General features: G+C 43.7%; 1 protein-coding gene across 11 annotated transcripts in view; it reads left to right on the top strand.

The window, feature by feature from the left end:
• Window positions 1–15,603, top strand: part of Ptprm (protein tyrosine phosphatase, receptor type, M) — a 701,363-nt gene that overhangs the window by 434,427 nt on the left and 251,333 nt on the right. For 5 of the 11 annotated variants that reach the window (NM_001168632.2, XM_087565010.1, XM_087565008.1 and 2 more), the window contains 1 exon segment: window positions 5,964–6,038. In NM_001168632.2, the coding sequence (NP_001162103.1) occupies window positions 5,964–6,038 (75 nt within the window). 11 annotated transcript variants of the gene reach the window in all.

The raw sequence follows: 15,603 nt of genomic DNA, 5'->3' as shown, positions 1-15,603 counted from the left end.
TCACCACAAGCTCCTCCTTACACTGATCGTGTGAAGAAGCCACAGGCGTGTGTGTCCTGGAACTTGTGTAGGGAAGGGGTGGCTCACCAGCCTCACAGTTCAGTCATCCAACACAGGAGTGTCTGGGAGAATAAATGCTATACTCAGAGGAAGCCTTATACACTAACACTTGCCACGAAGCACACTCTTTCAGAGCCTTATACACTAACACTTGCCACGAAGTTCAAGTTTGACACTCTTTCAGACGGACAGAGCAATCAGGAGAGTGATAAAGAAGTTTTGATGATTTCAGTAGACATGAAGGGAGGAATTTGCCATGGAGTCTGTGACTTGAGATCAAATCAGGTCACAGAGGATGAGTTCTTTGGCTTAAAGCACCTTAGGTACTGTTGCTTTCCAACCTGTGGGAGACAGTTCCAATATGCTGGGATGCTCCTGAGATTTCCCAAGTCCACGAGCATTCTTACTCCATGAACACCCATGGCCTTTTCAGTGCAGAACTACGAATGCTTCCTGGCTGCATGGTATGCGTCAAGCTTTAGGGGAAGGGCTCACCCCCTTGGTATTTACTTGACCCTAGGAGCTTGTGTTTTCCAGTCCCATGAATCCATTTGACAGAATGTTTTAGAGACTTTATTTTTCTCTAACGTCTTTACCAATTACTTGAGACTATTTATAGTAGATTAGTAGTAAATGAAATTAGGTTGATCACTATATTCTGTCAACTGCCATATGCTACCAACTAAGAATTATTAGTATCCTATCATAACAGTATCAGCTAATAATATTGCAGTGTTACAAGCTCTTGAACTAAGTCCCCGTCATACTCTCAGATGCATAGCATAGCACCCGCTCAAGAGGAGTCCTCTGGAGAACTGCACTGTGACATTCCACTAAGCCTTGTGGTCTGAAATAGTAAATCCAGTTGCAGATGTGACTCTATAATGCCTTTGGCTCATCGTCACGGCTGCATGTTTCACAAGTCCGTTTGAACGTGCCCCTGTCCTCTTCATTGCCATTGTCTCAAGCAGGAGACAGGGACAACCACTTCTCTCATATTTAAGGTGAAGGATGTGTGTGGGCCTGGAGGTCTGACAGACCTAGAACCTCTTCCACAACCACTGCTAGTTTCCACCCAGCAGAAAAAATGTAATCATCCAACCCCCTCCTTATCAGAACCAAGTCATTGCCTGACCTCATGTGAACGTGTTGAAATTTCTGTCACCCTGTTCATTTACACCATTAAACAATTATATAAACCCCATCCTAGTAAATATGGAAACCTGACAAGTTTGCTCTTTTCACAATAGATTGAATTAGATGGTGATTTGGACCATTTTTCTCCCATCAGCCAGATTTCATCAATATTGTAATTTGCTTTTCAATTCACCAAAGGGTGATTAGGCAATCAGATGACCTGATTGGCTAAGTATTCTCCACTCATATTTTCTGAGTCATTTGCAAACATTTACACAGCAACAAACTCTATCCAAATAGCATCTTTGTTAGGGAGGGGACACACAGATTAGTATTCCCTGCCTGGCACCTTCACTTCTGTCTCCTAAAAATACACAGGTAAGTAGACACCTCAGGAGACAGTCTCCCTTCAGACACATGGAGTGGTTTTATGCTGCTTTAAGAGCTCCATACAAGGCTTCAGCAACTCCCTTTCAGAACAAAACTGAGGAGTCAGCTCTTTCCATACAAGGAAAGGTTTCCTTCTTTACATTAAAACATACATCCATCCGTAGCCCAGGGTCTCATCTAAACTGTTAGGTCAACATAGAGAAATGGGTGGCTCTAATAACTCCAGGGCCATGAGATAAAGACGTTTGAAATGTAAGAATCCCAACACCTCACAGTGTGCTTTGCCATACATTGCTGAAGGCGTGGTGGCTTTGCCTGAGCTTCCGGTACTCACTGCTTCCCTCGGCAAGCCTGTGATTGTGCAGAGACACTTCACTGCACCTAGGAAGCCACAGCTGACAAGGGTCTTTACAGAGGAGGCCTGGAGGTGGATTTGTTTCCACAAAGTGCTAGTTTGTAATTTCAAGTGAGAGGGCGTCTCTTAAGACAAGATTTCATACTATTTATAAATTTAATGTTGTGATTATTCTAATCATATTCCAAAGATGTATTTTGACATTCTTCATCTCGAATATAAAGACTTATAAAAAGTCAGGCACAGGGAAACAAAACCTTAGGCGGTGTTGCCACAACCATCCCTGTTGAGATGGGTGGCCCATGTTTTTACACCTCTTTCTTTGATTCGTGGGTCTAGGGAAGAGTCGAGTTGGTAAGACCTTAGTCTGATGGTCGCCTACAGATAAACACATCACAGACTCTCCTCCCTTGATTGGAAGAAGGCTCCATGTAACTAGACCTGCTCAAGTTGCGTATATAACCAGCTGATTCTAGTCTGTACCATGGGATGATAGATATCTGAACTGTTTTTACTTCTCCAAATGTTTTTTATGTTTTCACAAATAACACTCAAAATTCTATTAGTTTCGTTCTTTTGAATCTCAATTGGTTCACATCTGAATAATTATAGTGTATGTGTTTTCCTTAACTTTTATCTACTTAAAGCTCCTTTATAAGAAGAATAAGTGTTAGGATAGAAACCTTTCCAAGTGATTTGAGAAAGCTTTGCGGATGATCAATTCTAAGCTGACAAAAATCAAAGTCTGTCTTATAAATAATTTTTTTCTTCTGGGTTAAATGAGGCATATCCATTCTAATTAATACAACATCCAGTTTAAGATGCCCGTATTAATCTCCCATAAGATAATATTTTCTGTACTAGAATGGCAACTGTCTCTCCTTGACGGCCATTGGGGCTGTGCTGTTCTCTACTTAAGAATCTTATGCTGCCTCTGTATGCTACGTGTAATCTGTAAATTCCTAAGTCTAGACACAGAGATGTATCAGTTCGTAAAGACTTTGATAAGAGGTTGGGGATTTCTTATGAGTTGGGCTTTGGTGCTAAGAAGGTCATAAATGTTCCTTGTGCTTCCTAACAACAGGGCAGCTAGGAGGAAAACCAAATCTGCATATAAACGCATACTAAATTCTTTCCTAAACAACCAGGCAAGTCGGACTGTTACCCTTAGACATAAGAAAAACAAATTATCGTTCTGAGGTTCCGGTTTTTTTTTTTTTAAAGGTGAGCATTCTATGGGGAAAATGCCTTGCTTGTTTGTAAGTTTGGTGTTTCATTTGACTTCACACTGAATGTGAATGTGCTTCGCCGGGAGACCTTGAGGAAACTGAAGGATTTCTATTGTTCTGACACAATTTCTAACTGTATTCAGAAATGTGAATGTTTTCTTTTTTTATTTATTTAATTTTTTTTTCCCCAAATCGCTAGGCTGTTGAAGAAGTTTCTCCAACACTGTTTTTCTTTTCGTTCTTTTGTTCAAAGAAATACCCTCCTTTTCTAGGCCATCACGCTACAGAGTGGAAATGTGCTGATAAAGAACCCTGAAGAATGTCTGTTGAGATGTAAAGCTAATTAAGATTCCTTTTTAATTACTCACATTCAATTCAGGAGCAAACAAAAGACAGAGTGGGACACTTGCTGGGGCTAATCCACCATTGTTTAGGCTTAGGCTATGGATTTAGCACTGCGGCATTCAGAGGTTTTTGTGGAGAAATATTTTTCTTTTCTCCATCTAAAATTGTCTTCATAATATAAAACCAGGAACGTCTTAACCCCTGAAAGGCTCTAAAACGTAAGAAGCCATATAGCCCTGTATGTCCCCAATTCCTCAGACCCCAAACACACTCTTCAGGAGTCACACAAATGAAGTTTGAGGACAGCAACTCAGTAAATTCAAGATCCCGACTTCTGAGGCAACTCACAGGTTTAAGCCTCTGTGGTTTCTTGGGCCTCCTGGACAACCACACCTAAAGAGAGCTCACATTAATCATGCTAGTATTTCTCTAGTACAACTCTTGGGTTGAAATGTTTGGCTTAAGTTTTACCAAGTTTAGTAATAATCTCCCTTATGTGTTAATCTTACTGGCGAGTTAAAGTAGGGTCAGAAGGTTCTTAATGCCCAAGGCAAGATACTATAGCTTTTAGGGGACTCTAACTCGGCGGTACAGTACTTTCTTGGCTTGTGCCAGGTCTGAGTTCAATTTACAGCACTGAAGATAAATTAAAAGATTAATTATTAACTAGCTAACTAATCAAGAATAAATTTTTTTAGGCTTTATAAAGAATGTGACTTATCTGTCACAAGTGGTCTCGGCTGTCTTGGTGGACAAGAGTGGTCACAGGGGACGCCTAAATCATTGAATTTGGCTACATTCTGATAAAACTTTATTTGTAAAAGCCGTTGGTAGCCTTACCGACAACGGTCAATTGTTTTGATTGAACTAAAACTAGCGATCACAAGCATATTCTCCAAAGCAGAAACCGACCGGGGAGATACCTCCCGATGCTCCCGATAGGCTTCCAGTCAGATTATTGTTTGAGTTCTCTTTTAATTGTGAGTATCTGCTGTTCTTGGCTTCTTCTGGGTACATTTGGTTCATTAGAGGAGCCTTTCTTTGGAATTAGACACGGGTTCCATTTTTCTGTAAAAATAATCTTTAAACAAGAGGTAGAGCAGATCACGTGTTCCTCTAGCGATCCAAAATCCACGAGAAGCGTGCGAGTCTATGACAAAACAAAAGCGTCCCATGTCTAGAGCCCAGAACCGGCGCCAACATCATTACAAGTTCCAGAAGCAGCGTATTCAGAACTGCAGAATGTGTCAGGCCAGGAAAATGATCCTGGCGATGCCTTGAGAAACTCTGGCCGAACAGTTTGCTCATCTCACAGGGTGCAGTCAAAATGTCGTCCCTGGTAGGGTGAGAGGGACGTCAAGCCCTTTCTTAGCTCAGCTGCTCCGGTCATCTAGCTGTTGAGGAGCAACCAGCGCCATTTGAGCGGTACGGAGGGACGACTGGAAATACTGTGCAGCAGCGGCAGTTTGGGGTTTAATTGTCTGCAGATGGCAGATGATCTATTTTCCTCATTCGCTGTCACATCTCTAATAGTACCCGGGCTGCTCCATGTAAATTAGCAATCTTTCATGTAAGCCTATTCTTAATTCTCCAATATTTTTTCTTCGCATCGTTTTCCAGCTGTATCGTGTTACAACCGACGTTTTAATTTTCTGTTTCTTTCCCCAATATCTGTATGTCATAAATGTCAACTGCCTGAACACAACCGCTGAGCTGTGTAGGCACACAAAGAGGCCAGGACGGTCCACTCCAAACATCTTAAATATTTCTCTGGGCACATGTTAACTCTGATGACGTCACCAAAGCTAAGGGGGAGGAACTTCTGCTTTTGTCCTTGAGATCTGTGATTCTTTCTCTTTCCATACAAAATAAAAAGGTTCTTTATAGAAAGCTGTAAGAAATCAGTTAATCAGAAAAGTTACCTAAAAATGTATTTACTGAAGGAAAATGGTTTTCTATACAAAAGAGGTTATAGGAGGAGGAGACACACCATGATAGAGCAACACAGTTTTGAATGATCTAGCATGATTTAAAAGTCTGACTCGTAAGCATTAGCAAGGAACTCTTACCAGTTAGTTGCGACTGGACACGTGTCAGCCATCAGCTCAGTGCAGAAATGCACATTTTGGGGAATGAGTGCCCTTCAGTTTCTGTTCTCTGGTTGATCGATCTAAGATGTCAGGCAGAGCTCCCAACAGCATCAGAGTTAGAAATCCGACTGCGCCGCCAAAGAGAAGAGATTTCAGAAGACAAAAACCTCGCTGTGCCTGTGGGTTTTTTCTTTCTTTCTTTCTTCCTTTCTTTTTTCCTTTCCTTTTCTTGCTGTTTTCGGAACGAAGTTGAGACGGTTTGCTATACTGACGGGAATTCTTCTTGCTAGCCTAGCTTCAGTCTGGCTTTTTTTTTTCCCTCATGCATGCTGACCTGGGAATCCTCCTTTGCCTTAGCTGCGATAATCGTGACTCAGCTTACAACACCTTACATTCGCATCGCCCCTGCTGCAGGCGACGGCCAACTAACAGGTCAGACGTTCAAGTATAGACGAGTCATCTTGCCCATCTCCCGCTCATTCTGCCCAGCTCTGTCTGCCCCTCTACATTTCCTCCCTTGCTTCAGGCCTGTTTAGAATGTTCTAGACCCCTGGCACAGACCTTTGCTCGCATTAACTTCAGTGACATGCTTGGCCACTTCTGTATGCACATTAATACCCATGCATTAAGCCCGACCCCACTGCATGCTCTCATTGTGTGTTTGATCTGTTGTTATGTTCCTCTCCACCCTAACGTTAAAGAGAAATGAATTTTGCTGGACTTCGAATGGCAGTGATGTCAATGGATAGGATTTCAAGGAAAACGCTGAAAAATTAAAAAAAAATTGTGTTCCCACTACTCCAGATTAATCTTGAGAGGCACTGAGACTTGAGAGCTAGAAAGGCTTACTCCTCATCTTCTGGGATTGAGTTTGCACAGGTATTAGCAATACACCATCTTATCCGCCAGTAGTACAGAGCCGGGCTCCACCCAAAGCTGTCTAGGGTGATGCTGTCACACAGCCGTTTGTGTACGTACCGTTATTGCCAAGCTGATTGCATTCCGTATGTCCTTGGTGCAAAGCCAGGCATTTCCATAGGACAGTGGTGCATTCGAGAGTAAACTGCACCACATAACCAAAGGCAAGAAACCTCGAAAGAGTGGCTTAGAGTCACGGAGCCCAACATGGCACTAATCTGTAGCATAAGAAAGCAGCTCGTTCACATGCATTCACTAGCTCTAAATTCAAGTGAGTGTCTATGTGTGTCGAACTAGAAAATTCCAGTAAATTACTACTGATTCAGGTGAGCGTTCAGCGAGCTCTAGAATGCTTCACCCTGCAACAAACGCAAGCCTCAGTCAAAACCGCTAGACCAATTACGCAGCCAGGATTCAGAAAATCTATTCTCAAAGGACCCAGGTGCCACAGGCTACCACTGTGTGTGCTGAAGGCTTTACTAAAGCCAAGCAGGAAACTCCCAGCCACTCCCCCCCCCCCCCCCCGTTAAGTCCACATCAGCATTTTGCCTGCTGTGTATCCAGAAGAATCCTTAGTATTTACTTAAGAAACACGCTGCACTTAGCTTGTGCCGAGAAATCCATAACTGCCTCAGTTGTCGAGATAAAGAAGTGTAGAATAGGGCTGGAGAGGTGGCTCAGCCATTAGCTGGGCTCACAACCAAAAATACAGTAAGTGTAGAATAATTCTCCTCCATCTGCAACACAAGTCTAAGCGTATTTTCTGCTTTCTGCTCTAGGACCCGAGAGCTGGGCTTATTTGATATGTCTCTTACTTCCAGGTTGATTCTAAGAACGTTTCTCTTACCAATTCAAGCTCTGCTTATTAAGAGTCTTCCTTTCCCCAAACTTCTGACGTGTCCCTCCAACAAGAAAGAAACTAAAGGCTGGACAGCATCTTTCTTAGCATGGCCCCTCCCCTCTGTAGCTCTTACATTTAGAGAGTGATTGGTGTTATTCCAGTAAGATGCCCAAAAGAGGACCATCGAATCAAACCTCCTTCTTCCACTGTAACATAGGACTAAACAACACTAGTGTAAGCAAGTCATTAAAGATGAGCTGGCCCGGTCCTAAAAGGGAACAGAGTTAAGCTGCCCCTTTCTTGGTCTTCCATATGTCCTTTGGCCATCAAACAAAACACAGTGTTTACTAACCAGGAAGCCAGAGGCACTCCACAGCAAAGCGTCCTCTGTAAAAATTGTTAATTAACGAGATGCTTGGCAAAGCAGCTCTCAGAAGTGGAGCATGTGAGAACCCTTTAGAACTTTCTGAACTGTTGTAGGACAGAACCACAAAGGACCACCACCATTCCCCTCCTGGGGAGGTGCAGGCGGCCTGCCTGTGTTGTTCAGTTTATGAGGGTTTAAAGCAATCGTGGGTCAGAGTAACTCAAAAAAAAAAATCAGGAAAAGGCAAAACCTATTCTTCCATATTTGTTGCTGACTTATTGATGACTTGGCCTACCCAGATACACTCGCATCTCGCCAATGATTGATTTATAACAGCCTTCAGGCTTGCCAGCAGTCACACTGTATTTTCTGTAGATGTAGTCCTGTGTTTTCTGTAGATGTAGTCCCAAGTCCAAGACTTCATTCAATCATTTTAGGTCAGTCATTGGCCCCTCCTAGGTGCCAAGGAGGGCCCTGGCATCTTGGCACCAAGACGTATCCGTAGCATCGAAGCCCATGCCTGCCTGCCCTTGTGGATGGAGGAGCCTATGTGAGCATCCTTCGTATTCCAGCCTCCTCCTGTGAGGCTAACAGCTCAGCCAGTGGGCAGGAAGCCTTTCACTCGAATGCTCCTTCTGTGAACAATTGTTTGTCTACTCAGTCCTGGCTCTTCCAGAAGCCAGCAAAATAGAGGACAGTTGCCTACCAAAGGCCTTTTATGGTATCCATTCTTGCTCTAATATGCTGACATCACAATTACCATTTAGCACACACCCATGCACACACATGCCTTACCTGATATGACCATTCTTGTCTACACACACTCACACACACACACACACACACACACACGCACACACACACACGCACACACTTACTCATGCACACAATCACTAACACTCTCACACAGTCGCACATGTACACACATACATGCACACACACTCATACACACACTCATGCACACATTCACTAACACACCCTCACACATGCTTACACACACATGCACACATTTAGTTGAATAGAAACCTTTTTCCTATGTTGTTCACTACCTAAGATACATGCAGAAATATATTCTATTCTTCCTGGTTTATTATTTTTAATCTATTAAGTTAAATTCATCTCCTACTGATGGGTAATAAACCCTAGTAATATAGAACTGCTTTCTGGAAAAAAAAGAACAGAAAATTAAACATGCTAGATATCTTCTGTAAGAACTTAGAATGAATTAAATAAGTATGTTTAGACTGTTTATATGAAGGTTTGATTTATGATTTAATTACCTTCCCAACTCTGAGGTGCTGTGGAGAATGATTTCCTTGAGCAAGTTTTTATCATCCATTTGTTTAGTTGATGCACCTAACATGGCAAGGCCTGTGGCCTAAAATACTTCCAAACAAAATGCCTTCTGGGACTCCAGGACAAATTAGATGGATCAGAACACAGGAAAGCAGTGTGGAAGGGAGAGAGAGCTTTTCCACTACCAGTTTCTCTCACTCTGTATTTAAAATACCTGACAACAGTGGGAGTTTGCTTTGACTGAAATTTGAGGGTCCCACCCCTCATACTGGAGGAGTCATGGCGGCAGGAGTGGGAGATTTTTCTGGTCATGTTGCATGTGCGGTGAGGTGGCAGAGTGAGAAGAAGCTGGTGCTCCTCTCTCCTTCCCTTCCTTATTCACCCTGGGACCCTGCCTTGGGATGTTGCCACCATTCCAGCTTGGCCAGAAGCAGCCTCAGATAGACCTAGTGATGCATTTCCCTGAAGATTATAAATCCAATCTGGTTGATGGTAAACATTAACCATGAGAGACAGAGAGAGCACAAGAGCCTGAGCTAGCCCGTAGATACTTCCTCAGAGTCTCCACTGTATGTGGCTCCTGATTAACTTGGCCAGATGTTAGAGCAGTGCCGATAGATTTGTAACCAGTGGCTACAGACATTCTGATTTCCAAGGAGCTGACTGGTCCTTTAGAGAGACAGGAAACAAGGAAAGCCAGTGGGACAGGGGACTATTAAGAGTACAACATTACAGAAGGCCTCAAAACAGGTTGGTCTGAGAAACCCATCTGAATTTGTTGACTAGACTGTCTTAAAATCGTGTTGCTGTTCCCTGAGGCCCTGACCTGGGGTGTTGGCAGAAAGAAATTAAATCCTTCTGGAAACCTTGAGTTTTCTCAGGCAGGCATGTTAAGTGGCTTGAGCTATTGAGAGCCCAGGTGGTCCTTTCAAATCCCCGTATACAGTAGTTGTCGGTTGAGACCTTAGAGAAGGGTTCCACAAAGGCATTGCTAGAGTTTGATGATGGGGAAGGAAACTTCATCTCTATGGAAAGAAGCTATCTTGGATCTGGCTCTTCAGATCCATGTAGACATTATGAAACACAACACTCCAAGTTGTAGACACATAGCTGCTAAACTAGGTATCTAAGGAAAAGCTTTCATATTCTGATATGCACTAGAACCTCCCACCTACACCCCTCTGAGGGAGAAGGACAGATCTTCATCTGGAACCAGGAAGCTCAAGGGGATGGCACTCACCTGCCCAGGTTCCAAAAGCCCCTTCTGCAGTCTAGTCACGAGCTTCAACTTGACACCATGCCGTGTGCATGGACACCTCTGGTCCTTCCACCTCAGTATGCATTTGACACACCCCTCGTTACTGAGGCTCTGCCTGCTCCCAACACTTGATTCCCATCTATCCTGACCCTGGGCCCTTCTGCTGCTCCACTGGGTGCCTAGACTGTTTGCTTCCATGACTTTCTGCTGTTCTTCCTGATTATTCCCAACCCCAAGGAACAGCTTCCTCGTCTCCTTCTGCATCATTCAACTCTAGCTGGAGAAACAGCCAGCAGATTCCCACTTCCTCAAGCCAACCTAGGTACCTTCTGCTGATTGCCAACTGTCTCTCAGTATACATTTTCCAGCCACCAGATCTTCCCTCGGTGCCCAGGGTATGCGCTCTGAGGTTGCCTGGCACTTTCCTTCCCTCCTTGGATTGATAGGAAGGTCTAATGTTCCAAGGTTCCTAGGGAGAAGGGACCAGGGAAGGAGGGAAGGAAAGAACAAGCCACTGAAGTACAGTACCTGTAAGCTCAAGGAAGTTCCTGCAAATGACACTGATGAGTGTAGCTTCATCCAGTGTCTAATGTAGCCATGCTCTGAAGCCCCATCACTGACTTTCTAAAGCACAGATTTGTTGCTGCCTTTGCAGCTGAGGCCAAGAGTCAAGCCCACCAATATATCTCCAGTTCAGAGTGTTCAGCCCTAGTCAAAGGCTTGAAACTAAGCAGAGAGAGGAAACTGGACCTCTGAATGAGGTGGTGATGTTAAATTTGGTTCATGGAAGGAGACGATCTGGCACACTGTGGAAACAAGAACCCCAGCTCTCCCAGCCCCCTAAATGCATGAACCACCTACCAGGAGATAAGCCATCAGAAATGTCTCTGAGCAGCATCGTAGGCTAGCTCAGAACAGTCCTGTCTAGTGTGACAGTCAGTGCGTGAGCTTCAGAACCATACTCCCCTAGTTCAAGTTACAGCCCTGTCACTTAACAGCACAGAGCCCTTGGCAAGGGTTCTAGCATCCCACAAACCTTGCCAGTTTGTGACAAGGGAGTTCTATTCATCTCTACTCATGAGTCAGGATTAAATAAACAAATAGAACGTTTCTCCCTTTAATATGCCATGCAATGACCTTCAAGCCAATACACAGCCAAGATGGTCATTGTACTGCTTGGCCATCCCCCTCTCTGTTGGTTTATTAGGATCTGCTCACTCTTCCGCTGATGACAGACTTTCAGAACCTCACCAAGCTGACTAAACACCCTCCCACACAAACTTTCAATAAGATTTCTAGTTCTAGACAATTCCCTGGTATACTTCAAGGACCTAGCTCCTTTCTTTGTTTGCTGTCCTACTGTAGCAGGTGACCCTGGAGCTCAAAGACCAAGTGCCCTCCTGTCTACAGTAGCACCTCCATTGCCTGTCAAAAACCTGTGCTTGCAGAACAGATGCTGAAGACAGACTTCCAACAACCTTCCCGAACCCGAATGTCTTTACCTACATAAACGTCATTTGCATGTCATCATAACCTTTTCCTTGACAGGTTTATTGTTATTTTCATATGAAGAAGTTTCTACTTTTTGATGGTCAAATGTTCCTATTTTCCTTGGTTTCTCCAAATTTCTTTCCCACCCCCAAACCACTCCAACTCTCAAGTTTTTCAGGTATGAATTCCATCTACTTTGAAAGAGTTGTCTAGATTTATCTCTTGAGTCCCTCTAACAATTACTATTGATATGAGTTGAGGTATCACTTAGGAACATATCTAACTTTCCCCTAGACCAATAACCATCCTTCAGAGTAGCATTTTCATACTCATGGAAAGCAGTGGTGGTTTTGAAAAGTGTTAACTGCTGTAGGTTTTGGTGATGACATCACTGTAGACAGAGGGTTGAATGACCAGATTTTGCTTTGCCTTTATGGCCAGCAAGGCTCAGGGGCCTGATAGGCACTGGACAGTCTTTGTTGAGTACCCAGTCTTATGTCATAATCAAAGCACTGTGCTGCCATGTGAGGTTTTCCTACACACCTGGGCTGGCCACGTTAGCTTCCGGCCGGAGCCCTTTGTCTTCCGATGCTTTGATTGACTGCAGAGGCTTCTCGGTTATGTTTTACTGTGTGAGGAAGCTGGGATTCTCGTGTTCTTGGTCAGAGGCCACCATGTTTATTTCATTATCTGCATTTGGTCTCTGTAGGACCTTGTGATGTGTAACTCAGTCATCATCACTTGCTCCAAGGTCTCGTCCCTCCTCTCCTTCTCCCTCACTCCATGCTGTCACACTTACCTTTCACCCATGATCCTTTGTAGGTCTTTCTTTCTTACAAGCTCTCATTACTATTATGAAATATCTGGGACAATCGACTAATCAATATGAAGGGGGTGCTTTGCTCGTTGTTTCAGAATTTATAAGCACTTGGTCCAGTTGCTTTGCACCTGTGGTAGGGACCTACTTCATGGTGGGAACATACACAACAGGGGGGTCTGTTCACCTCACCCTGGTCAAAAAGAAAGAGAGGAAAATGGATGAGAGGCCCAGCAGTCCCCTATGGTTTGTGCCCTGAGATAAAGCCTTTCCTTTAGCTATGGGTGGGTATGTTTAGTCATAAAAGTTTGGTCTGTGTGCTCACGAGCAGCTGTAGGAAAGGGGATTATTGGTCTTATTTGCTGTGTTTATAGAGACAATATAGAATTAGTTCTATCTTCTTCATAGATCACTAAACTCTCATACCCTGTCTCTCTGTGTTGGACAGAGGACAAATGCCCTTGAAGGCATGTGCTAAATTCTAAACTATAGGGGTTTTGTTAATATTTATTTATTTTTATTTTCTGTGTATAAGTATTTTGCTGGCAGGCAGGCGTGTGTGTGTGTGTGTGTGTGTGTGTGTGTGTGTGTGTGTGTGTGTGTGTGCGCGCGCGCGCGCATACCATATACATGCAGTGACTGTGGAAGCCAGAAGAGAGCATTGGGTCCCCTGGGACTGGCATTACAGACGGTTGCGAGCTGCCCCATTGAGTGCTGGGAATAAGAGCAGTTGGTGCTCTTCAGTGCTGAGCCATCTCCCGGCCACTTGGAATAGTGACTGCAGAGGATGGGTTGGAGTCCCTAGGCTAGAATTACATAGGCTGCCTCACAATGGCCTCCCTTCCTGCCTCCCTGACATATATATCATTCTGTTCAGAAGAAAGTACAATGTGGCCCATTCTGGGTAGCTGTGGAGGATAAAGACCACCCACAGAAGTGTGATGTGTACACTTTGCTCACAAGGAAGCTGTATTCCTGGCCTTTATTCAGGTCAATGCAAACAGTTCTATTCGTTTATTATAATGAGTTCAGTAAAATCTTGAATTTTGTCATTGTTGTTGTTGACCTAAGACAGGACCTCACTCTATAGACCAGGCTACTCTTAAATTCATAGATCTACTTGCCCGAGCCTCCCTTGTCCTTGGATTAAAGGTGCACGCTACCTGAAGGGTGATGGGAAGAGAATGTGCTGTGTGGAGCTGAACTCTAACCCTGATCTCTCTGTGATGCTGACCGTATTTCCAGTGTGAGAAGCTTCAACTTTACATTCTGAAAGAATTAGGAATTCAAGGGAGATGGCTGTCTTCTCTCTCAGTTTCCTTGTCAGTAAAGTGACTGAACCCTTCGTGTACATTGAGGACCAGCATCCGGAAACCGTGGTCATGTGAGAGCTACCATTTTCCACCCAGTTCTGTTAGATGCAGCGACGTGTAAATGGGGGTGCTACAGTCCTCACAGAGCCCCACCCTGCAATTCATATTAAATAGCAGAGGATGGGCTAGGGCCCTGTCTTCAGTCACAGAAACCATCATGGACCAGGAGGCAGAATTTGGTTTGGTGTTTAGGCATCTTTCACCAAGTTTACGGATTCCTTTCCCACCTAGAAAGTAAAATGGTAGGGAGGACATTTTCTTCCTCATGTAACATCAGCTGACTCTGTCTTAATGGACTCACTGTGTTCTTTGTGTTGTACCTGTCACCTATAGATGCATAGATGTCGCCTATTGATGTATAGGTGCCATCCATAGGTGTGTGGGTGTCACCTATAGATGTCACCTATAGATGTAGAGATGTTACCTTTCATCTATAAAAAAAACACAGTTCCGAGAACATGGAGAAAGGCTGCAGGGGTAGATGTCAAGTATTTGCTCTTAGAAAGAATACCTTCTAAGAGCCATAGATTGCACTGGGAATATTTTCTTACATTTTTGTTACATACGATTAAGAAAACTTCTGTAGAATATTCCCAGGATAGAAGGGTTTGGTTCTTCACGTTCCCTTCCTTCCTGTTAGCAGTGTGGCTAAGCGAATGTTCAGTTGTCTTCCACTTGCTTTCTGCAAAGTGTTTTCTGTCTGACAAAGCATAGATTGAAACTCAGTGTCTTCGGAGGCCTTCCCCCTCTTGGTAATATCAACCCGGTACATGCTGCTTTTCCACAAAAATGTGGGGGGGGGATCCTTTTGAGTTCGCAGTCAGCCACCCTTGGTTAAATAATCAGAGTAGAAAGAAAATGCCTGGAGTTTGAAGACTTTTTCCATGCAAGATTTTATATCGATAGATTGTTCTTTTGTTCTCTCAGGGAATATATTTCTATGCTAGAGAATCACCTTCATAGCTGGGCAAAATGGGGGAAGAGGGGGATGTTCTCTGAATGTTAATTAAGTCTCAGTGACAGTCTTCCTCCTTGACGACTGGCACATCTCCTCATCTGCTCATATCGACAGACACTGTCCTGTTAGGCTTTCTTTCATTCCTTTACTGCCTAGGGAGGAAAAAAATCACTACAATTGAAAATCTAAACTCGACAGCTTAACCCTGACATTTTTATGTCTAAGAATGAATTTCATTCGGAATTTATAGTCCAAGGGTTATTCTGATTAAATGTTGAGTTGGCCTTGACCTAGCCCTAGTCTCTCTTGCCCATATATTTTAAGTGACTGAAGAATAATCAGCATTTATGAGAGTCCGTTGGGCTTAATCCAATGTGTTTAATTTAATCCCCATCCCCACCACCATCATCATAAGATGCTAAAAATGTGGAGCGAGATAGAGCAAAATATGGACGATGGATCTGGGATAAGTGGGTTCTTATTTGAAAGAATCATTATCATAAAACTTCACCAGGCTTAGGGATGAATCAGGGAAGGAAGGCCTAGGGATCGAAGGGGTAAAAGCCCAGCTCTTCTGCTAACCACAATTCTTTGGGGCTGAGGTAGATTGTTGTGAGTTTGAGGCCAGCATGGACTTCATTAGTAACTTCCTCCTTTACCTGGAATATGGCCTAAGTG

The sequence above is a fragment of the Rattus norvegicus genome, chromosome 9 (assembly GCF_021556685.1).
Source record: "Rattus norvegicus strain SHRSP/BbbUtx chromosome 9, alternate assembly SHRSP_T2T, whole genome shotgun sequence".
NCBI lineage: Eukaryota > Metazoa > Chordata > Mammalia > Rodentia > Muridae > Rattus > Rattus norvegicus.
This window is presented reverse-complemented; position numbering and strand designations above follow the sequence as displayed.